This window comes from Sus scrofa, chromosome 6, assembly GCF_000003025.6.
Source record: "Sus scrofa isolate TJ Tabasco breed Duroc chromosome 6, Sscrofa11.1, whole genome shotgun sequence".
NCBI lineage: Eukaryota > Metazoa > Chordata > Mammalia > Artiodactyla > Suidae > Sus > Sus scrofa.
The window spans coordinates 18,745,420-18,770,434 of NC_010448.4; the positions used below are offsets into that span (position 1 = coordinate 18,745,420).

General features: G+C 40.2%; 1 protein-coding gene across 2 annotated transcripts in view; it reads left to right on the forward strand.

Moving 5' to 3' along the window:
* NUP93 (nucleoporin 93) overlaps positions 1–25,015 on the forward strand; it is a 115,837-nt gene that overhangs the window by 33,551 nt on the left and 57,271 nt on the right. For both annotated transcript variants that reach the window (XM_021093394.1, NM_001244152.1), the window contains 1 exon segment: positions 2,627–2,744. In XM_021093394.1, coding sequence (XP_020949053.1) covers positions 2,627–2,744 — 118 coding nt within the window.

The following is a 25,015-nucleotide window of genomic DNA, read 5'->3' on the forward strand; positions in this document are numbered from 1 at the left end:
GGGAGCCTCCATATGCCTCAGGTGTGGCCCTAAAAAAGACCAAAAAAAAAAAAAAAAGAAAGAAATTCTAAGAAAAAAAGAACTCAGATGGAAGGGCAACCTATAGATTAAAAGTCATTTGGAGACATATCAATTACTCACAAGTAGAGAACTTCTTTATATTCTATTCAAGCAAACACAAAATTTAAAATTATGAAATAATCAGGGAATGTCTTGCATCTTTTTTGAAATAATCTGGGTGGTGGAGAAAGGAAAGTAGGTAGGGATGTAGGTGAAACAGTTCGTTACAGCATGCTAATTGTGAAGCTGAGCAATGGGTACAGGGTTTATTATTTTAATTTTGTATTAAAAGTTTTTTTCTATAATAGTTTAAAAAAGGAGGGTTACTAAAATGGCAGTAATCAAAAAAGGTAATAACAGGTATTGGCAGAGATGGAAAAAAACTTGGAACCATTGTACTTGGCTCCTGGGAATTTAAAATGTTATAGCTGCTTTGGAAAGCAGTCTGACAGTTCTTCAGAAGGTTAAACAGGGAGTTAATGTATGATCTAGCAATCCCACCTCTAGCTATATATTCCCAAGAGAAATGAAATATATATACCCAATATATAATATATATATTTATATATATATATATAATATATAATTTATTATATATATTTTATAACAATATATATGTTATATATATTATGTAATATAATATATTATTTATATTATATAATATATATATATATAAATATATATACCCAAGAGAAATGAAAACATACGTTCACCCGAAAATCTGTATGTGAATGTTTATAGCAACTTTTTAAAATAATAGCCAAAAAGTAGAAGTAACCCAAATGTCCTTCAGGTGATGAATGCATATGTTCATAAATATGAAATGTAGCCTGTCTGTATAATGGAGTACTGTTCAGTAATAAAAAGAAATGAGGTACTGATACATGCTCCCATGGATGAACCTGAAAACATTATGCCAAGTTAAAGACGCCAGTCACAAAAGACTGCATATTGTATGATTTCATCTAGAAAATGTCCATAATAGGCAAATTTATAGAGACAGAAATTAAATTACTGGTTGTGAGGGATTGGGGGAAAGTTGGAGATATGAGCATTTTATATTCCCATGATGCTGATGGGTTGAGGGGTACTTTGAGGGGGTGATGAAAATCTTCTAAAATCAATCATGGTGATGGTTATACGACTCTGAATATACTAAAACCCATGGGATTCTATACTTTAAGTGGGTGAACTGTGTGATATGTGAATAATATCTCAGCAAAGTTGTTATAAAGAAGGAAAAGAGCGTTATACTGATAACCACGCTCCAGGCTTCCCCCAACACTGATCAGAATCGTGGGAGGAAAGTTGCCTAGGTGATTCTAATGTGTAACGAGGACCAGGAACCACTGTACTACAAAGTTATCTATGAAGGATTGTTAGAAGAAAGAGGCAGATTATCGGTTTGAAATGATGGGCCTGGAGGAGAAGCCTCAGGGATGGCACGGTAGCCGACCAGTGTACGTGGAAGAGAGAAAAACAGTGGGGAGCCTGCTGGGTGCACCTCATCTTTTCTCTAGTAATTGGTAGAATGGAAATAAGCACGAGAAGTCCTTTCTTTTATCCAGTAAGTCTGGTAGTTCAGAATTGGTCATCTTACCATAGATGTTAGGGTCACTTGTGCTGCCAGGTAGTCTGACTTCTTAGTTACTCAGAATGAACACTTTGTCAGTGGGATGTTGGGGTACTAAATCATAATCTAGAAACAATGTTCTAAACAGTTAATTTCCCTAAGGTTCTTTCTTCCAGAGAGTGGTCTAGATGTCAGTGAGACTGTAATTTTTTTCTCTCCCATTGTTAGATTGCCTCAGATGAGTAGACCTAAAGCCAGCTGTATTATTCCCATCTTTTCAAAAGGATTTATTAGTCAGGGGACAGCTTCCTGTTGGACTGGGCAGCAGAGAAAGAATTTGAAGGTGTGCTGCACATGATGTTTGGCTTTCGAAGAGAAACTTTGGAAAACTGACCTTGGATTCTGGTTTCATTGCCCTTTGTGACTTATTGATTGCACTGGACTTTTAGTTTCCTCAGTTAATGAATGAAGTTTAGACTGGGTTACTCTTGAAACTGCTAAAATTTGGTGGTTCACTGTATCGGTCTTTACAGAGGCTATAAATATAGGGTGGTGGTTAAGCATCTGTGCTCTGGAGCTTGGTGATCTGGCTCTGCTGCTTTATGGCTCTGTGACTTTGGATAAATTGGTTAATGCCTTTGTACCTTGGTTCCCCATCTGTAAAACAGGGATTGAAAATAGTATCTACCTCATGATTTTCTTTACTGTGAAATATTTGGAGCAGTCTAGCCCGTAATTGAAATACTGTAATTTTATCTGAGACAGGTCCCTCACTCTACTTAAGGCATGATCAGAACTCTCTCTTACTACCAAAATGCAAGGTTGTGTCTGTTATTCCAGGTGGTAGATCTTTTTGGAAAGGTGTACAACAACCATCCAAAAGTGTTCGGGCAGTATAGGAAGTTTTGAATTAAAAATACTCTCTAGCATTGTAGGAAGCATATTTGAAGTCCTCATTCTGTTTTTTCCTCCCCGCCCTGTATCCTCCTATAGGTCAGTTCTCCTTGGGTCTCGGGGACTTGACATATCTCACATCTCTCAGCGATTGGAGAGCCTGAGTGCAGCCACCACCTTTGAGCCTCTCGAGCCTGTGAAGGACACAGACATTCAGGTAAGGGCTGCCTGGAGCTGGGACTGGTGAGCTGGAATCCTGAGCATGCCACCAAGGCAGAAGGCCCTGGCCCTTTGCTGATCAGCTGATTTAGGAATTCCAGATTTCTTTGCTAACTTTCTTCATCCTCTGATATTAAGAGAATGGGAGGCTCAGCTTTGGAGGTATAATGAGGAACTTTGGATTATTTTCAGAGTGCTCTCTAAGACTGAATTTAGGAAAGCAGCTCCAACCTGTACTTTTAAAATTATTGTATTTGTGAGAACAGATTTCTCTTCCTTCTTTGAGCTTAATCCAAGGCACAGAGACATTAGTTGTAAGTTTCTCTTGCTTTCTTTGCTAGATCTCAGATAATTTTACTATTCATCTTCCACAATTTCTTTTCTGCATTTTGCCTGTATCAGTTGGCAAAGAACTGGAGGAAACTTAAAGTACTATTTACTGAAACCTACTCATCGATTTCTAGGAAGTATTTGGCTCCATTAGTGGCACCAGGAAATGGTCTAATAGAGCACTCCAGTCTCATTTAACCTAGCATGCCACTGGCACAATTGATTGCTATTTTAATCTAATCAGAAACTGATTTTGTGTGTGCGTGCGTGTGTGTGTGTGTGTGTGTGTGTGCGTGCTGTGTGTGTGTGTGTGTGTGTGTGTGTGTCCCTGAAATTAAGGACAATCTTGTAGTCCATTTAGTTTTGAGGAATTAGGACAATGATTTGTGTTAGAGTGAAGGGATGGAGGGATACCATTTTTACCATTGATTTACTTTGGAGATGAAAGGGTGTAGGACCTACAGAGACAAATCCCAGTACACATGGTTCTGTTATTTATTATTTGAGATCAGTTTGAATCATATTCTTTATCCTACTACTCTTCCCAAGAACTGTTTTAATCCATATAATGGTCATAATTCTGCATTTAGTCCAGTTGAGAAACCTAAGACTCTAGACTTTGAGTTGAAAGTTGAATAACTATAGATATTCATTATTTTCACTGTTACTGATATGTTCCCGGAGTATGAAAATCCAGTTTTGGAGCTCCCGCCATGGCTTAATGGGATCAGTAGTGTCTTGGGTTCAGTTGCCAGCCCAGCACAGTTTGTTAAGGGTTCGGCATTGCTGCACCTGTGGCTTAGATCACAGCTGTGGCTCGGATCTGATCCCTGGCCCAGGAGCTCCATATGCCGTGGGGGTGGCAAAAAAAAAAAAATAGATTCAGTTTTTCCCCAGTTTTATGTACTATATTTTATTTGCCTATCATCTTATTTCCATGTAATCTTAACATGGCATGTGTACTTGCATCACCCACCTCCCCCCCCCCTTTTTAAGTTTTAGCCATTTTCCCTCTACCTTCTATTTCAATTATTTGATGCACTAAAAACAGATACTTATAACAAGATTCAGGTGGGTGATTGAGCTAACGCTCAGGTAATTTGAATAATCACCATATATTTAGGGGATCATCCCTTATAGTGTGGAAAGAAATGGCACTTGCGGAGGTTGTTGTTTGTTTGAGTTGTTTTTAATGTTTGAAATGCAAAGTACACTGTTTTAAAAACTAACTGCTTTTAAGATTTTTTTTGATATATGTGTAATATATATTTGGACTACCCAGAAAAATTTAGTGATGCCCATCATGAATTCCCACTGATGTGGTGCATTCTTTGCTTTGAGGTATTAATGACAGGTTTATAAATGTATTGGGTCATAATGATCGTTTATCCTAATCTACTTAATGCATGCACACTGTCCTTCAACAGCCCCATTAGACAGCTTCCTAGCAATGCACATCAAAGAGTTTCTTAATTTGGAATGAGTATGGCTAAGAGCTTTGGTCCTGGCACTACTGGGAAATCTTTGAACTTCGGAGGAAGGATGCCTCCATTTCAAAATTTTACCTCTCAGTTGACCTTTCCTGGTATAGCTTTAAAAATGCAAAATAGTCAATCACAGATTAGTTTTGATTAATGGGGAATTGATTATCTACACCTTTTAAAGGAAAGATTTTAGATTATCTGCTTTCAAAGTAAAATCCTCTGTTGACTTCATCCTCTTGCCAGCAAAAGCTTAAAGGAGAAAATTAAACTTTTAAAGGATTGAGCCTTTTGCTTGATCTGCAATGGCTCTAGTGATTGATAGGGATTGGAAGTTTAAGTTGTATCGTGTGGCTCAGCTGACCTATGTTTGAATTCCCTATACACACGGTAATATCATGTCCTTGCCTGACTTCTTGTATAGTAGTCAGTATAGTAGTCAAACCAGCTTTTGACCTTAGGGTGAAGTTGTCCACCTTCTAGTTGTTCTCTTAATGTGTTGATTATCCAAGAAGAGTTAATTTGGACATTTTCCGTTTTTTGCTTTTAGAAAAGTCAAATACTTTTTTTTAAGGCCACACCTGTGGCATATGGAAGTTCCTGGTCCAGGGGTTGAACCTGAGTCGCAGCTGTGGCAACACCAGATCCTTTAACCCACTGTACCCAGCTGGGGAATGAACCCACACCTCTGCAGTGACTCCAGCTGCTGCAGTTGTATTCTTAACCCACTGCACCACAGTGGAAACTCCCAGGTATACTTTCTTTCTTTTTTTTTAACTCAATGAATTTTATTATATTTATAGTTGTAAACGATCATCACAACCCAATTTTATAGCATTTCCAACCTAAACCCCCAGCCCATCAGGTATACTTTCTGATGGATTTTTTTTTTCATTTATTTTTACGAGGTTTATTGAAATATTATTCACCTACCTTGATTCTTCATAGATGGTATTGAATAATATTTCATAAATGGATTTTTGTGTACAAATGTTTTCTTTCTAACTAATGCAGTTTTTGGGACTTGAAGGCACCTGAATCCCACATCCCAAGTATCAGTCAGAGTGAAGTGATTTTAATTTATAAATTCATAACAGGAAATGCTGAAGGATCCTTTGATAAATGCTGTCCAAGACTTTGTACCTTCCATTGTCTGTATTACTTATAAGCTCGAAAAGGCATTTTCCCATGAATAGATTGTCCTTCTTTGGTAAACACTGATTATATTTCCTTCTGTTTCTAATGGAGCTTGAAATTAATACTGGTTTTTTGTTACTGTTTTGTTGTTGTCATAATCAGTGATGTTGGCATGCGTTGAGAATACATTTTTAAAAGATTGCTGTGGTTGATAAAGGTAACATATTTAAATAAAGCCACTTAAATATATGTATGGCTGATGCTGCTAGAATTTTTTTAAATGTTTATTGATTTAATTTTTGAAAGTTGTCATAAAGAAGGCCTACATGTTTATGTAACAGAGGAGAAGAGCAGTAACCATTAAGAGGACATGGTGCTGAAACAATTGACATGGTGCTGAAACACTCTATTCTAAGTGTTAGAATAGACTCTGAGTACAGGTCCTCTCACAGAGATGAGCTTGCTTGTGAGTACAGGTCCTGTCACAGAGATGAGCTTGCTCACTTCTGTCCAAAGAAAAAAGTATCAAGGGCAGACTGCACTTTTTTACTGATGTCTGAATAGACCTAATGTACCATGGCTGATGTGTATTATATAGTAATAAAGTGCACAGTTACACAGTTCAGTTACATTCTGGACTTTTTCACTAGATTACATGTATCTTTCAAGAAGGCTGTGCAGAAATAGCCTGGATTGGCCATAAAAATGGGAGCTGCAGTTTCTTGGCATTAGGCTGTAATATTTCCAAATGACATTAGAGCAAAATATGATAATATTATTGCTAAACTTACTGTGTAAGATTCCTAGGGCTGCCACAACAAGTTATCACAGACTTAGTGGCTGAAAAGATGAGAATTCATTCTTTCAGTGTGAAGAAATTCATTCTTTCACAGTTCTGGAGCTCCGAACTTTAAATCGGGGTGTTGACAGCACCCTCCGAAGGCACTCCGGGAGACTCGTCCTCTCCCTCTGACTCCTGACATTCTTGGGTCTGTGGCAGCGTAAGTCCAGTCTCTGTCTCCATCTCTTTTTCCTCATGTATGTCAAATCCACTTCTCCCTTCTAAGGACACTAGCCATTGGGTTTAAGTCTCACCCTAAATCCATGGTGATCTCATCTTGAGATCCTTAACTTAATTACATTTGCAAGACTCTATTTCCCAATAGTTCTCATTCACTGGTACTAGGAGTTAGGACTTAGATCTTCTTGGTGGGACACACGCTTCAACCCACTATACTTACAGTGACAGAAAATTTAAAACTGTAAATTAACTGTAATTAGTGAAACATTTTCAAATCTAACTCTGTTTCACAGGTGAATGGAGTATTGGAATAAGGCACCTACTGCTAGTTGTTCCAGTAACTGCAAACCTCAACCGAGCATCTGATCTCATCCTCAATACTCTCTTTCAGGCCTTTGGAAAGTGAAGCTGACTACCTACCCCTGTCTGATTCCGGAGTTCAGCTGTAGTTACTCTGTCCAAACGGATTAAGACTCTGTAAATATGTTTAAGAGATTTCTGAAGAGACACTTTTCAACTAGAAACAGTCTGATTTTTAAAAGTATTTTTTAAGTTCCCTAGTTTTCAGGTTAAGTATAGGTGCATGTGTGTGTGGAAGGGAAGAGAGAGGGATTGATTTCTCCTTCAGCTAACCAGGTTATCTAACCCTTTCCTTTTCCTTTTATACCTTGGGGCCTTCGTTCCCCACCTTTGTCTAGCTTGGAGTAGCACCTCTGAAATGTCTGAGCCCTAGGCTTTCCTTAGATGCCACATCTTTCATAGTCTTCTCATATGTCCCTTTCCATGACCTTCAAATATAGCATGTTGGCTTTACTGCTTAGGAAAAAATAAAGCTTTCTGAATGTCACCCCACAAAGTAAACAGAAATTTAGATTGTGTTGTTGGAATTGACCTAGCAGCAAATTCAAATCTTGATTAATGAAAATTTAGCCTCTTCTATCAGAAAGACCAACCCTTTACTGAACTGAAAGCCTTCATAATCTGCTAAATTTCGAGATGGAAATCTGTTCTGTGTAAAGAGAAAAAAGTCTTAAAAGAGGATAAAGTAACTATAAGAAATTATAGTCAGAGAAACTGATCTATCGCACGTAAGACCAGTGGTGCAGTAATAATTGACCTGAAACTTGTTCTGCTTATCACACTGTATAATAAAATATTCATTATTTCCTTCCTTAGTCCTTGGAAATGTAGAATGTACTCAAACCACTCTTAGCTTATCTTTTAAATAATCAGAAGAAACTAAATGGCTTTGGTAAGTGTAAAAATGAGTCACGGGTGGTATAATCCCATATCATCTAAATCGTTGTTTTTGTGGTTTATCTTTTAATTTTATACCTTCAGAATTAAGGTACTGCTGCTTAAGTGCAGCTATTTACAACAGCTAAGAGGGAAAGTAGCTGTGTGGCTTACTAATTCTGTGTTTGTAGTACTGGCAAGTTTTTGATAGTGAATTGGTTTCAGAAATCCTGTGTTAGTCTGTTGAAGAGGGGGTCAGACTTGCCTAGAATGATAAGTACGCTAATAGCAGTTCTCAAGGATTAGTCCTGGCTAAGTGTTAATACTGAGGAAAAGTTGTGGTGAGCTTTCCCTTGCTCTAATTAGTTGAGGGAAGGTGCATGCTGAAACAGTATCTTAATTCTGGGATTATTTTTAAAGAAACAGTAGTTGTCATTTTCATCTGTTTCTAGAAATCGAAATGCTAAGTGTGTGTACCAGGGAGAGGTTTTGCCACAGATGCTTTAGTAAATTAGGGAAGAGAGATAGTTCATTCATAAGAGCTACATCTATTTGCATACTGATAATTTGTATAACAATTCTGAGAAATGGTTTAAGTAGACAAAACATACCTGTCTTCCTTATTGTTTCTGCTTCTAATATGCTTAAGCAGGCTTTTCTGCACATAATGGTGATCTCACCCAAAATGATGGTTAGAGACTTTTTCTCTCTCTCTCTTTTTTTTGGTCTTTTTAGAGCTGTACTCGCGGCGTATGGCAGTTCCTACACCAGGGTCGAATCTCCTGGCTGTAGCTGCTGTACTATGCCACAGCCACAGCAATGCCAGAGAGGACCCGCATTTGTGACCTACCCCACAGCTCACGGCAATGTTGGATCCTTAACCCACTGAGTGAGGCTGGAGATCGAACCTGTGTCCTCATGGATACTAATCAGATTGGTTTCTGCTGAGCCACGACAGGAACGCCAGAAATTTTCAGCTGATGTACTCTAAAGGAATAAGACTTTGTTCTGTAAATGTTTTCACATAATACAAACATGTAAGAGGAGTTCCTGCCATGGTGCAGTGGGTTAAGAATCTGACTACAGCAGCTTGGGTTGCTCTGGAGGTGCAGGATCAATCCCCAGCCCAGAGCAGTGGGTTAAAGGATCCGTTGTGACCACAGGTGTAGCATTGGTCACAGCTGTGGCTCAGATTCAGTCCCTGGCCTGGGAATTTCTATATGCTGCAGGTGTGGCCATAGCATTTTTTTTTTTTTTTTTTTAAAGAGACTGTTGCATGGAATCTAACAGTGTGAAGATTTTTAGTTAAGCATTTGTGTTTATTGACCTTTTTTATATTCCTCTTGCTCCTAAGAGAGTCATTGGGAGGTTCATGGTAACCTTATTTTGTATTTTTAAAAATTAAAAAGTAAGGTTACCATGTACCTCCTAGTTTATAATAGCTGCCTATCTTGGACTTAAGACAACCTATAGATAATGCTCTTGGGTTCACTAGCATTCAGTTCCCACCACATCCAAAGCGTATTAGAAACCCTTTCCTGGAACAAATACCAGGTAGGTTTCTGGCCAAAATGCATTTGTAGTGGCAGAGCTGCATGTGGAAAAGACACACATCTAACCGTGCCCTGTGTTCTTGTTCAGGGTAGTAGCTGTGCTAGGCTTTGTCTCTTATGTGAACACTGTGGTGCCCACATCACCCCCATTTAATAAACATGTTTGCTCTTCCTTTTCATTAAACCCTGACCCAGAGTAAATCTCAGAGCTGGTAAAAACCAGTAAATATGTAAAAAGGAAAAAATAGTGTCTTCACAGGGCAGGTTAATGTGCCATCCTATTTTGTGTTTATAATTAGGGGTAATGCTGATTACTGTGGTGTTGAAATGATTTCATTTTTCTGACTGTGATAAGGATAAAGGTACGCATTGTGGTCTGGTAGCAAAGTATGCAATTATTGTAAAGTGTCCTGTGAATGGAATTAAAAATGGTAACTTTGGAATAAAAATGGCTGTTAAAGGCATCGTCTGTGGAAAATGTGAAAAACTGCTTTTATGTGAGCCAAGGATATGAGATTTCAGCCTTTTTACTTATCCATTCACACTTACTTCTGAATGCAGGGCTTTCAGAACAAGCAAGTAAATGGATGCTGAATGCATTCTGAGCAGGCAGGAAATGACAGGCTTTTTTGTCTTCTCAGAGGTTTCTTATATCCTGGTAGTGAGCAGGGGAATATCAATTACCAACTTAAAGAAGAAAGAAGTTGGAATGGTTCTCTAAGAGTATTTTGGAGGAAGCCTATGGCTGAAATATTTATCTAACAATTGAATAGAGCACTTCAAATATTGGCCAGGCCCTGGTGCCTTTGAAGTGGACTTGCATCATCTCCTCCCTCCTTCACTAGCCTTCTCTTAACCTGCCAATATCTATTGATGCCCCAGTACTCTGGAGATGGGGAAACATCTGTTGTTATCGTCAGTGTGGTATATTTATGTTGCTTGGTTTCAGGAACCAGAAATGGGCTGAACTGTTTGATTTAAATGGAGGTTAAAACCTTGTCACATATTGAATGCAGTACCGTAGACCAGTCTGTCATTCTCAGATGGCAGCCCTTGACCCTGTGTGCCACTTTGATTTGCTTGCCACAGTGCCCTGTAATCTCTTATTTCTGTTTTGGAATGTTCCACCAAAAGCTTTCCAGCAGCCTGATGGGGCTCTTTCCATTGGTGGTGGTTGCAAAGTATGGCTCCCTAGTTACACAACTTTGGGGCCCAGGCTCTCACCATCTCCACTAAAAATCCACATTCTGTGAAGGACCTGAGAGAGAGGCTCAGACAGAAGAGACTCTTGATGTTGCTTCTTGTGTTTGTTGTTTGGTGAGGACAAAGAAGCTGTCAGGTAGAATGGGCAACATCCTCTTACTGACAAGACCGGTACTTAGGATTTCTTTTGCTGCAGAGCTCTCAGGACCAGTGTGTGTTGCTTTCTTTTTGAGCATTTCTGTGTCTCACAAATGACTGGCTCCCTTCTTGCACTTCAGATATAGAGAGGCTGAGTCCCCCAAGCTTAGGCTGCTGGCAGCTAAGCCGAGGCTAAGGTAGCTCCTGGTGTGTACCACTAACCATCAGCAGCGGTGCACGCACCGTGTTAATTATCCTGGAGGACAGAAGGGCGAGTCCCTGCTTCTCACTGTGGAGTGGCTGTGAGGCCAAGATGCCATCAGCAAAATCCTGCCTGTGCTTTTCAGAAAACTGCAGCACTTGAAGCACTGCGGCAGAATCTGCTGAGCAGGGCTGGGCGTGACACAGCTTCCAAGAAATTGTACAGAAAAAACCCTTGTCTTATAAAACATATTTACAACCAGGATTGGGTTGTTTAGTTTATAGAACAAAGGGGAGCATTAGGTTAGCAGGATGTAAGTGGGAATGTGGATTCACTGGCTGATTTTTTTTTTTTTTTTATTACTACCTGATTGGATTTGTTTTCTTTGAATGGCATGAGCAAAACGATATGGGGGAGAGTGTTCTCCACTCCTCTTTTTGCTTTTAAAAAAAAGTTGTCTATTTAAAAATGCTATTGCAAGTCAAGTATATTAAAACCTTCCAAGGCTGTTTCTACCTACCCTACAATAGCATTGTGTGTAATAGCATCTGGGAGTGCTTTCTCCTTTCTTACTAGGTTCTCTTTTGTTCACAGTGCATATCAGTCTGTCTCAGCAGGACCAGTCTCTAAATGAGCAGGGCTTGGTGGATCCTTGAAGGTTTAACGCTTCCACATAGCACTTGGTTCTGTAATGAGGTCCCAAACTGCCCCATGTCTTCATATTGAAGGAATGTGGTGATGGGTGTTGTATACACAAGAGTTCCTCCTGTGGCTCAGTGGGTTAAGTATCCGGTGTTGCTGCAGCTGCAGCTTGGATTTGATTCCTGGCCAGGGAAACTTCCATATGCCATGGGTGTGGCCAAAACAAAAGATTTCTACAGAATACATGCTTCTCAAGATTTTTGGTTTTTTTTTTTAGTACCAACTTAACCTGTACTTGAATAAAACACAGGAGAAATGAATTACTAAGAAAGAATGAAATAAAAGACATGCAAAATATAAGCTTAGTTTTTAAAGTTAAATTCAATAGATATAAAAATTACTCTGTCAGATTGCTATAAAAGTTTCTAAATGCTTCTTCTTAGTTTTTGTACTTATCTGCTGCAGCATGGGAACAGACTGTGTGCTGGTGCTCCTTCAGCCACACTTTGGGCAGTGCTGGTTTCTTTCTTTCTTTTTAGTCTATGTCCTCATGGATACTAGTCAGGTCATTTACTGCTGAGCCATGACGGGAACTCAGTGCTGGTTTCAATACCTGTGTTTTCTTCATCTCTCCCTTCTTATCCCCCTTCCTTCCCTTTAAGTGTTTCTTGCTGGTGCAGTGAAACATGGCACCAAAGACAAGTTTCAATTCCTGTCTTCTGCCTTACCCGTGCTAAAATTGAGGAGACAAAACTAAGGTTTAATGAACATTTCTTGTGTTCTGATACTACTAAGCACCTTCTGGGTTTTCTCATTCAGTCCTTCTAGTAACCCTCTGAGGTGGTTATTATCCTTAACCCTGCTTTCCCAAGGAGGAGCCCAAAGGCCTAAGAGGCAGGTATGCCAGACTGAAACTCTCTTCTGTGCATTTGAGTTCAGTACTGTGCCTTATTTCCCCTAGGTTTTAAATTTAGTTTGTAGACAAAGTCTATTTTAGTAAAGGGGTGAATTTTCAGGGTATATTTGAAGGAGGAAGGAGATAGAAATATGAAATAGAAGTGTAATTGATTGCTCATCTAGAGCAAAATGAGTAGATAGCCCATGGTGAATGGATGTGGTGAGCATTGCTCTTACTTATATATGCTTAGCAGTAAAATAATGTTGGTGGAGCGAGAAGCCGGAATGTGGTTTATACACCCTAATACAAACCCCTGCTGGTTGGGGGTTGGGGATGAGTTTTGCAGGAAGGCCAAACTTGCTTCCTCCGTTTATCTCCAGATGCTGGCTTCTTTGCCATAGTTTTCTCCTTGCTGAGCTGTCGGTTTAATGTCTAAAGCTCAGCCTATTATTTCTCAGTTTGCTGCCTTACAGGTACACGGTAAAGGATTTCTGTCAAATCCTGGAGCAGCTTTTAGTTTTGAAATGCCAGGGCTTTGTGCTTGTGAAAATAGGTTGTGCTCAGCTTCTTGCTTGATCATCTTTGTTTTGTTTTGCTTCTGAAGCTGAGCTCGAGTTAGAAGGATAATGCTAGAAGCAATTTAAAGGGCACATCAAATTTTTACTGTAATCCTGAACTATTGATTGTTGACTTATTTGTAGGTTTAATGCAGACCCATTTCCTTACTTAGCGTCTGACTGGCCATTAAGTTCTGGCAGTGTGCCGGAATGTTGAAATCTTACTTCTTGTAATATGATTTGGCTGTCTAAGGGTATTATGTGTGTTTGGTTTTTAAAGACACATGCAAAGCCCTCAACTTAGTGTGGGCTCCAGAATACCAGAAAGAATTTCTGCGTAGCAAAATTACTTCTAGGAGACAGCATAACATGAGAAGGTGACATTCAACAGAACATTAGCACCTGAAGTCATGCAGATTGGTACCCTATGGGCTAACTGGCTCTTAAAAATAAATGCAAATTAACATAACAGAATCTTGAAGAGAAGACCTGTCGGGGAGCTGAAGGGCCTGGTGGTGTTCCAGAGTAGGTCCCAGCTAAGCACTCTGTATGAGTGGCCTTCAGCAGGTCCCACTTTCCTAGCATGAAGTTGAAATTTGAGTCTAGCTGAGGGGCAGGTCCAGTGTCCTGCTTATGAAGGAAGCTGGGCTCAGAGTGGTTGGAAGAAAAGCAGTCATTGCCTGTAAAAATCATTGCCTATTTCACAACCTGGACCCTTCTTGACTGGAATTGAAGGCTGAATGAGGGCTGAGAGAGTTAGATGATGAGAAAACATTAAATTTTGGATTTTGAGTGTGTGAATGAGAAGTGAATAGCATTAGGAGAGAAAACTCACTTTTCCCTCTAATTACAAAAGCAAGACATGCTTAATTCAGAGAACTTGGAAATTGGCTCCATAGTGAACTTTCTTGACTATGACCATTTTGGGAGTGTTGAGTTGTTTGGACCACATACTTGAGGCTGTAGAACGTCTGTTTGAAATGACAAGGAAGATTGATTTAACAGGGTGGTAAGGAGTTAGTTCATGAAGCATGTGTTAGAGAGCAACCTGTACTTTAATAAAATTCACCCCTTTACTAAAATAAACAGAATACCCTTCATAGTTCTGAATTTGTCAGTTCCTATAAAGCAGTATACAGTCTTTTCCTTTATTCCCTAATGTAAAAACCTCCTAATGTGTGAAAAAGGATGCAGCTTTCATGAGTAACAATTATATCATTTCACTGTCCCCCTCAAACTGTTGGGGAAAAAATGGTTATTAAGAAATCCTGTGGCTTTGGAGTTGCCGTCGTGGCTCAGTGGTTAACGAGTCCGACTAGGAACCATGGGGTTGCGGGTTTGATCCCTGGCCTTGCTCAGTGGGTTAAGGATCCAGCGTTGCTGTGAGCTGCGGTGTAGGTTTCAGGCGTGGCCCGGATCCCGCGTTGCTGTGGCTCTGGTGTAGGCCGGTGGCTATGGCTCTGATTTGACCTCTAGCCTGGGAACTTCCATATGCCGGGAGCAGCCCAAGAAATGGCAAAAAGACAAAGAAAAAAAAAATAAAATAAGGAAATTGTGTGGCTTTGTCCTAACTTGGTGGATTTAGAGGGAAGTAACAGGGTGATAATTTTATGTGAACTTTGGTGAGCACACCATAATAATCCTTATGTTTATATTTTGCAGTGGTATTTGTGTAATACTTTGTCCATCACCATCTTGTTCCTCACTGCAGTGTTTGAGGTGAGGTGAATGAGTGTTGGTGTTGTCCAGGATAGATTAGTTATTGTCAAAGGTGGAACTTGAACCTGGATACTTCTTTTTTTTTTTTTGTCTTTTTGTCTTTGTTGTTGTTGTTGTTGCTATTTCTTGGGCCGCTCCCGCGGCATATGGAGGTTCCCAGGCTAGGGGTTGAATCGGAGCTGTAGCCACCGGCCTACGCCAGACCCACAGCAACGCGGGATCCGAGCCGCGTCTGCAACCTACACCACAGCTCACGGCAACGCCGGATCGTTAACCCACTGAGCAAGGGCAGGGACCGAACCCGCAACCTCATGGTTCCTAGTCGGATTCGTTAACCACTGCGCCACGACGGGAACTCCCTGGATACTTCTTAATAACTTTCTCTGTAGCCTTATTATCATGCCTTGCTTAGGAAGGCATCAAGGGGCGAACTGGTTAGGTAAATCCCACATTTCTTTTTTCCCCTCAAAGACCCTAAGCTAGTTCTCTTGCCACTGGTCAGATTTCTTGATGTTTTGGTCCTGTCTTTCCTCTTGGACCTCTTTTTACTTGTTTTTGTTTTCCTTGAAGTGTTTATTCCTTTCCATGTGAAAGATTTGCTGGCTAACTAAATTGTATGGATGAAAATGCTACCTAGAAGAGTAATACTGAGTTATGACAAACCTTGATTTTTCCATCTGAAATATACTTTGGAGCAAAAAGTGATACTGATGTTTGTTGCTGCTGCTGACAGTTTATAGATGCCCTTTAAGTGAAAGGGCTTAGGGTTTCTTGAAATTTGTCACACTAGAGACTATGAGCCTGGTTTATGCTGTCCGAATAGGTCACTGGTACCAGGCAAATGCAACGTGGCAGACCAGAACAAATGTCATATTTGAAACTTTAGATGGACTAGACTGTCAGGGTTCAGAGCAGGTCGGAGGAGAGGTTTGTTTTTGCTCGTTTTTTGGGGTTTTGTTGTTGTTGTTTGCCTTTTTAGGGCCGTACCCATGGCAAATGGAGGTTCCCAGGCTAGGGGTTGAATCGGAGCTGCAGCTGCCGGCCTACACCACAGCTTCAGCAACTCATCCAAGCCTTGTCTGTGACCTACACCACAGCTCATGGCAACACCGGATCTTTAACCCATTGAGCAAGTCCAGGGATTGAACCTGTATCCTCATGGATACTAGTCAGATTCGTTTCTGCTGAGCCACAGCAGGAACTCTGTTTTTTTGCTTTCTATTTCACCCTCCCTGTTTCCATCCTTCTTTCCTTTGGACTATCCTCCCATTGTCCACTCTTTTTGTCTTTGCTCCTTTTTTCTTTTCATTCTTGCTTTCCTCTGTCCTTTGCATCCCTCTTTCTTGGTCTCCCCCCACCCCCACCCCCAGCCTTTTAGACTGGCTGGTTTCTGGAGCAGCCATTTCTAATGGGAGCATACCCCCTTTTTTCCAACCCCCCTTTTTTAGCCATGAAATCTGTGGCTGTTAGGATGCTTCCTGCAACCTGGCAGCATGCATCCTTGCTTTGTAGGTTGAGTTCTAGGTATGAGGTTGAGCTGGGCCTGGTGGAGAGGTCGTTCTGTCGGAGCCTGGACTTGCCGCTGCCAGAGGTAGGCCTCTTCCTCATGTGCTACCATCATTCGTGTTTTCTGCACTTGCAAACCCAAAGAGGTGTAATTTAATTTATTCGTCTAGCTAATCTGCTCATGTTTTGCTCTTTTAATGGGTACCCTGAGGTGCATTTCCTTATTCTGGGGCCTTGCCTAAAGCTTCTGCTAATATTCTACTTTTGGTTTTCGTGGTGCCTAACTCAGCTTGATATTGAGAGTGTAAGAGTTTTTTGTTACAGTACATAGCAAACTGGGTGAGGCTGTTACAGCTTACTTGCTTTTTGAAGATTGATCGATCAATCATTAGAGCCAAATCCTAATAAGTAGGGGGGATGACAGGGAAGAAAATGACCGAGAAAAAAGGGCATATTTGATTTTGTTTCTCATGTTTTAGGAATGAAGTTATAAATTAATCTAGCTCTCAACTTCGTATGTAGTCTTCACTATTTGTTAACTGCTCATCCTAGTAGCTCATGTTGGGGAGGGGGAAAGAGGGATTTACGGAATAGGGTTTATTTTGGAGCAGCAAGCATTACAGAGTCCTTTAGGCCTCTGTGTTTTTCATTGGGGGTTAGGAAGGCAAGAGGAGCTACAGATCTCATCTTTGTCTTTGTACTTTCTACTTCAGGTTGGTTTTAATTTCCTCTTCCATTCCTCTCATGCCCTGAATGCCCTTGGCAATAGCAAAGAAGCTCTTTTGTCAGTGATTCTGAAATGTAGTGCCCAGACTGGCATCATCAGCATCACCAGGGAACTTGTTAGAAATGCAAATTCTCAGGCCCCACCCCAGACCTACTGAAACCAGATCTTTGGAGGTAGGGTCCAGAATCTATGCTTTAACAAGCCCTCTAGTGTGAGAGCCACTGGGTTAAGTGGTTACAGAAATCTAGTGTAGGTAAACTTGCTTTTCTAGCCATCTCCTCCAACTTTTTTTTTATTTAGTCTCCCTGTGGACCAGCCCTTAACTTTCAGCCTTCAAAACAATGTATTTATCTTTTAATTGTTTGAGTCTGTAAAGAATTTGTAACCACCCTTATTTTTATTTTTGCTTCATGAAGGACACAGTGGTTAATAAAATATGTTTAAAATTTTTATATATTAAAAACTTCTGACTTATTATTGGTCATTGATTATTTTTTTCACCATGGAGGTATTGACTCTGATACTGAGGCTGTACCTTAAAACACACTGTCTAAAAAACAATCCGAGGCCAGTGGGGTAATGCAGAAGAGAGGGAGACAGAGGAAAGGGAAGTGGAGGGATTAATAATCCCATCTTGGTTAATCATCGCTTTCCTCTCTGATGCTATGAGCGGATGTGCTACTGCTCTGCAAACGTTAATAATTCATGGATGGACTATGCCAAAGGGAGGCCTTAAATCTGTTCTCTCAGCAGATTAAATACACCGTCTGCCATCAGTAGGAGCCAGAAGAGATGAAAGATGGACTTGTTGTTTTTATTCATTAACCTGATTTTCTCTGCCTTTCTCCTCAGCTCCTCTCATCCTCATTTTGTTTACTTTTTCACTTGCTTCTCTGTAACCCCCTCCCGAATTGAGTGAGTGCTGGGGATCTTGCTCTGCTGTTAATGATGTTAGATTTTACTTTTCCTCAGCTGCTAGTAACAACAGATGCCATGAGAGAAAGCAGAGAGGCAGAATAAGTATTTCCTTGGAAGTGTCTAAATCAGTCTGCATATTTCAAAAATGTATTAAAATGTGCAGCCTGTGTCTTTGAAATCATTTGAAATGGCTTCTCTTTGCATTGAAGAGTAATTCTATTGTATAGGCATATACATAGTGTTCTTCATATAGATGTGCTGGCATTTTCCCATTTTACAGATGAGGAAATTGAGACTCAAAGTGAACGACTTATATAGGGTTCACTAGAACCCAGTTCTTTTGACTCCAGCTTGACTATGCTGTCCACGAGACTTAACCATCTCTTGGTTTTAGAAAGCATGTAGGTAGCCTTACATGGCATTTCACCCATAAGGCTTAAATAGAATTTAATTAGATTAAGTTCAAATAATATATAGGTAACTTCACAGTAACACTCCCGATTAAATTCTAAATGTGAGTTTGCACAGAAATAGCACAGTTGGAGAAGGCTGACAGTAAGCTGCAGTTATGCAGATATTTCTCGAGCCATTTGAGTAACAATCCTCAACAACTTACAGGTTAATCAATAAATATAGTTGAGCACGTAACCTTGTACACGATGCTTTGGTTAAGCACCATAAGTGGATATAATATAGTCCCCGTCTTCATTAGATTTTCAGTGTTTTAGGTATGCCCTAGGGGATTCAGCTACTTGAAATGTCCCAGTATTGACTTAAGGATGTGAGATGGCAAGGGAGTAGAACTGGAAATGTCTTAGTCATCTCAGTAGTTTTCTGGAGGACTTAGTGTGTAAGAAGCATGTTAATAAAACTGGACTGTTGTTTTTATTATTTTATTATTATTATTATTTTTTTTTTTTTTATGTCTTTTTGCTATCTCTTGGGCCTCTCCCTCCACATATGGAGGTTCCCAGGCTAGGGGTCGAATCGGAGCTGTAGCCACCGGCCTACGCCAGAGCCACAGCAACGCTGGATCCGAGCCGCGTCTGCAACCTACACCACAGCTCACAGCAACACCAAATCGTTAACCCACTGAGCAAGGGCAGGGACCGAACCCTCAACCTCATGGTTCCTAGTCGGATTCGCTAACCACTGCGCCATGACGGGAACTCCTGGACTGTTGTTTTTAAAATGACTTTCTCCAGTGTCACTGCTGGAAGCCTGGTGGAGAGAGTGATGTGGGAAGAGCAGATTTTAAAACCAGCATCGGCTTCAAAAACCTGTTTTAGAATTGCAGATCCCCAAGTTCCTGTTGAGATGTAGAGGGTGTGGTGCAAAGATGGAAACCTGAGCCAGTGGTTTTATAGGGCAGCATAAGTTCCTGCACAAGGTCACCCATCCCATTTGCCTTGGTTGTCTGTCCTGGCCTAAAGCAGTGGGTGATGAAAGGCAGGGCCTCCTCTCACCTCTCCTACTCCTTGATGTGGGACCAGGGCATCACCATGTTTTCTGTTGCAAATTCATTGAGTTGTTATTTCGCATATTTTTGTTAAAAATTATATGCAATTTTTAACTGCTTATTTTCTTAAATATTTTTAGAAAAATTTCAGGAACTTATATATGTCAGTAAATTTGAAATTCTGACCAGATAGCAAAATATGTACGCTTTTCCCCTTGTTTAAGCCATTGAGGATTGAATAATTTTAATAATCCTTTTCTTGCTATTGAGAAGTCTTTTTTTTTTAATTAATTTCTGGTCTCATCAGTGTTTTCCAGTTAATAACAGAAATAATAAATATATCCAGCAAAAAAAATTACATGAAAATTGAGGTTTTCACGTCTTTTCTTTAAAACAACGGTAATAATGTGGACTCCATATTAATAAGCAAATGCAAACTGATTATCTGCATTTATTAAGTCTTGGGGTGATATGTAACTTTAGTATTCCTTCAAATAACAGCCTCCCTACTGAATTTAAAATAGAAGTTGTTTAAAAGAATTCTATTTACAATCAACCTGGTAAGAAATACATCTGTTGTGTAAAGTACACTGGTAACAAGAACTCAAAAGCTAGAAGCTTTTCTTTTATATCCACTATCATCTTCCATGTAACAACTTCTGAGTCCATGAAATTGCATTTCATCAAGCACACACCTGGACAGTTTTTGTTGGTACAGTGTCACATTGTGTTGTGTAAAGAACTCTGTAAGCAAGAAACTAAGGTCCTGAATCTAGGACCTGGACCTGTGAGAATCTTGAGATTTTCTGTGCCTTATTTTCTTAACCTGTGCCACAAGGAACATGAATTGCCCCTGAAGTTTTATGGCTATGATGAAGATGAGTCTTTAATATACTTTGTTATCTCATGTATTATTATTGAGGGAAAGTCTTCATATAGTCTCTAAATTCTTGTCAAAATCACTTATTCCCTTTATCTAAGTACTAAGGCTTGATTCGAGGCTATGAGTATTTTTGTGTGTGTATGTGAGAGAGAGAGAGAGGCGGACAGACAGAGACCTAGACCCAAGCTGACAGAGAGCTCTCATTCTGAATTTCTGAAACCTGGGACGTCAGTGAATTACCCTGGAGGAATATTTGAGGAAATTGCTTCTGCTCCCATTTTAGCCCACTCCCATTAGTAACTGCACTTGCTGAGGTACAACTACTTGAAAATGTGTTTAAAGTGGAAATCTTACTTCTGAAGTTACTTTCATCTGCCTGACCTAAGTTTTCAGCCCACTTCTAAACTTAGCCTCCTCCCACCCTTTTGGACCTGTAGGCTTAGCAAGGTAGATCCCTGGTATGGGGCATCAGCTTCTCAATGCAGAGAGCTTCCTTTTCCCTTTTGTTCCCTGAGCAGACAGATTTGCATATAAGCAACAGAGAATGAACCTTAATTTATTTTACTGCTAAGTAAAACATGCAGAAATCATCTGATTTGTTTTTTATCAACTGCCTAAATCTAGTGATCCTTGCTTAATACTCAAGGTGAAATGTCATTATAAAATTAGCAGATTGCTTTTTCATCCTCAGCTGATTTGTTAGGGCAGATCAGCTGTGAAGGCCACACCACTGACTTTGGGCCAGGACCATCTCATTTTCCCTGAATCTCCTTGGCTCTAGATGCCGCTAAGAAGGAAGTTGCATCTTTGGGAATTGAATACTGTTGGTGATATTGCTTAGTCACAAAGAAGGAATTTGTGCCTCTATGTATTAGCCAAGAACCACCTCAGCATCTGACTTTAGTACCTAAGGCTGCAATTATCCCAAAGAGCTGAACAGATTTCAAAGTGCAAACAATAAGCAAAGGTATATTTAGCTCCCCTTTAAGTAGTTGCCTTCATCTCTCTGAATGGGGCCTAGTGAACACTAATAAAAATCAATGAAATGGTTTTGTTGAGTGCCCATTAAGGACAGCACTGTGGTAGGCACTGATGACAATAGAATAAACACAAAATCAGGATACTGCCCTCTGGAAGCTCATTGTTTTCTCTCTGGAGAGCTAAGACTAACATTCCTATAATAGGGTCACACTATCCAAGACAGTGTAAAGTGACTGGCAAAATTGAATGGAAATGGCTTGAGATTCTAACTGCCATATGGAGTTCAGAGGAAAGGAAGGGGGTCATGACTTCTAAATTCTGGGGTGGTTGGGGAAGACCCCCAGAATAGGCAGCATCCCAGTATAGGCCGTGAAAGGTTAAATGGGTTCAGCCTGCAGGAAGTGAAAGAGGATTTGAGAGTAATAACTTGAACAAAGTCAGGGAGGTGAGAAGTTATGTGCTGAGAAATAAAATCTGTCATTGAGGGGGGATCTGATGTGGAAGGAGTGACTGCCAGGCTGTGGGTTGTAGGCAGTACTCGCTGTTACGGGTTTTGGAGCAGGTGAATGTCAACAAAAAAGGAGGGAGAGTGTGGAAACACTTAGGGAAGTTGGCTTGGCCAGTGGAAGAATACCCGCCGAGGTGTTGTTCAGAGGCAACTGCAATAATCCAGGCACAGTGGTGACAGCCAGGACCAGGTTGGTGGCCGAGAAAACGGAGAGGAAAAGATGTGTGAGAGACGTTTGAAATAAAACATCTGTCGCACTTGGTGCCTGATGGGTTTAAGAAGATGTTTGGAAATAACTTGAGGTTTATAGCGAGGGAAGGATCGGTGCTATTGGTACTCTTAGTTGAGGCTGAGAAATTGGGAAGATTAACTAGATTAAGAGTCGAGATTTTGTTTCAGTTTTTGATGTTCTGGCTAAAGACATCACTGTGGAAATGGCCCTGAAACATTTAAAGACAGGATAAGAAATACTGCTCAGAAAATAGCTCCAGGCAGAATTTCCCAGAGCCATTGGTCTAGAGGTGAGAGTTGTGGCAGTACAGATGAATGTACTGGGGGAAAGTATAGCATGGGGCCAGGGAACAAGGGCTCAGCTAGGAGAGGGGAGCCGGAAGCAGGTTGGTGATGGCAGGCTGGGAGGGCAACTGGGAGCCAGCTGTGCCTCAGAAGGCCTGCAGGTAGCAGGCAGTGATTGCCTGACCTCACATGGCCTTTCATTTTTAACTCTTAAAAGAACTTACCCACTGGTGATATTACTTGATCTTCCCAACAGCCCAGTGAACCTGGCAGAAGGCAGAACAGAGCTCACCAGGGTTGTGTAAAAGTTTGATTATTGGGTAAAGCCCTGCACGTTGTTAATGTACTTTAGAGCTTTATGGTTGTTCACTTGAGCATGCTGACTTCACCTAGTGATTATTGTAATTCTACTTGAACCACAGAATTTCAGTGGCTTCCTTTTCCTATTCTGTAATCTTATTTATTAGTGGTAACAGGTTTAAAAAAAAAAAAAAGGAGTACTAATGCCTTCAAAAATGTCTCTGAATCCTTGGTGTGTTTCAAGTGTGGGCCTAAGGAACTTGGAACTGTCTCCACCCTCCTTTTTTTCCCCTACCCAGATCTTTCAAATCAGTTAACTACATGAGGGAGAAAGTCAGTCTTTAGAATCTGGCTATCTTAAGTTGGAGGAAGTTTTCCTACCGTTTTCAGAAAATTTTTTTTCTTTCTTTCTTGGTCCTATACCTCTTCTTTGCTAAGAAGTTCTTTGATGGACTAATTGGAAGAATCCGTAGAGAGATGGAAATAAAAAACTTGAAACTTTTCTATTATAGCTTATTACAGGGAATTCTAAGGAACTGTCTAAAGGCAGTCTTTGTTGAAATTTGTGTGGAATACTATTTAAAACTCAAGTCCTCACCTGAAATTTGGAGACCTTTCAAATCCACAAAGACCTTAATATACTTTGGCGTTGTGGTAGTAAGTTCCATCTGTCTTTACACTTTTGGGTGTCTGTGTTTTTTATATAAGTATGTGTGTGTGATATACAGGTTAGCTGCTGTTGCAGTTCAGAGCAGTGCAGTGCACAGAGGATTTTGAAAAGATTGTATCGATCCCCTTTGGTAGAAAGGGTCAGACATCATTCTGCATTTGTATAAGCAGGCTCAGTTATGTCCCTTATATCAAGAAATGCTGGGTCTACTAGTTGTCTACCCTTTTCTCTTTGTTTTAGTTTTTGGTGCTTAGGGCCATATAAAGCCAAAACACAGAATTAAACAACGGACTAACCAATAGGCATTTAGGAATGGATCACTTCATCTAGTGATAAAACAATTGGAGAAGCACTGCCTTTGTAAGGTGGCTTCTTTCCAGTGTTTTAACAACCTCCACATACATATTCTGGCTTGGGGTCAGAGGCAGGTTAGTTAACACTTCTCAGTACTCTCTACTGCGAGGTCCTTGCAGTCAGAATGTTCTGCAACTCATCTGATTTCCTTGGGATACTCATGGATTGGGAAGACAGAGGCTGGTTTACAGTTGACTCTAGCATAAAGACATGTCATCTTAATATACTTGGCCATGGTGGAAAAACACGATGCTGTGAGGTGGGGGTTTTTGTTTTTGTTTTTTGTTTGTTTTTTTAGTAATTTAAGGGGGTCTTCTCACTCCTCTGTAGTGAACTTCAGACGTCTCCCTCAGGAATAGGTTTTAATCGTCAGTGAAATGGTTTGACTGTAACCACACTGGGGTCTTTGAGTTCTTTTTTTTCTTGCCCCTTCCATCCCCAGGCAGAGACTCCTATTGCTGCATATCCACTAGGCTCCAGTGCTGTATTTATTTGATCAGAAACAAAAGAGTTTGCTTCTTGCACTGGTTCAGAGAAAGGTCCCCCAGGATTGTCTTTTGTTCGGTAATTGGAGCATAAGCTGAGCCTGGTTAATTTCAAAGCTACCCCCAGTGCACACTCCCTCCCTCCCTCCTTGTGCAGTTTCTGAGCTGCTAGTGGTACCTTGTATTGGGTCTGGAAAAAAAAGCTTGAATTGTTGAATGTTCGCTACAAGTACTGTGACATCTGCTATGGCACCGAATAGCACTGTTGGTGCCGTTAATTTTAAGTTAGGAGAAGAAACAAAACTAGAAAGCTCTTCAGTTTTACAGCTCTTGTTAACACATGCACCTCCAAATTATGCATTTGGTGCTATCACAATGAATAAAACAAAGGAAATCATGTGTTGATTTTTATGTTAGTAACATAAGTTCTTTCATTGTTATTCAGTCTTCAGACACCAATGTGTTCTTATGTTCATTCTTTTTAGTTTAGTTTTATTTCTTAAGGCAGAAACGTCTGAAACATCTCAACTCTGAACATTTAATTGGCAAAAGTTCTGATGTAAGAAATACAAGTTGATTATATTAATTGGTTTTCTTTTAAAGCAGCAAAGTCTGTGACTTGATTCTGCTTCTTTAAATACCAAGATGATTATTATAGATAAGAACCTTAAGTAGCCAAATTCTAGATGCTAAGTAGCCAAGTTAATATTTGTATAAATATATATATATATATTGTGAAATTGGCAAATCATGTGTCCTTCAGGTTCTGCAGTAAAGGTGTTGGTTTTGCAGCCAACAGATTGGAGCTGTAGGGTTTGTGGTTTTGCTTTTGAAGATGGAAGGTC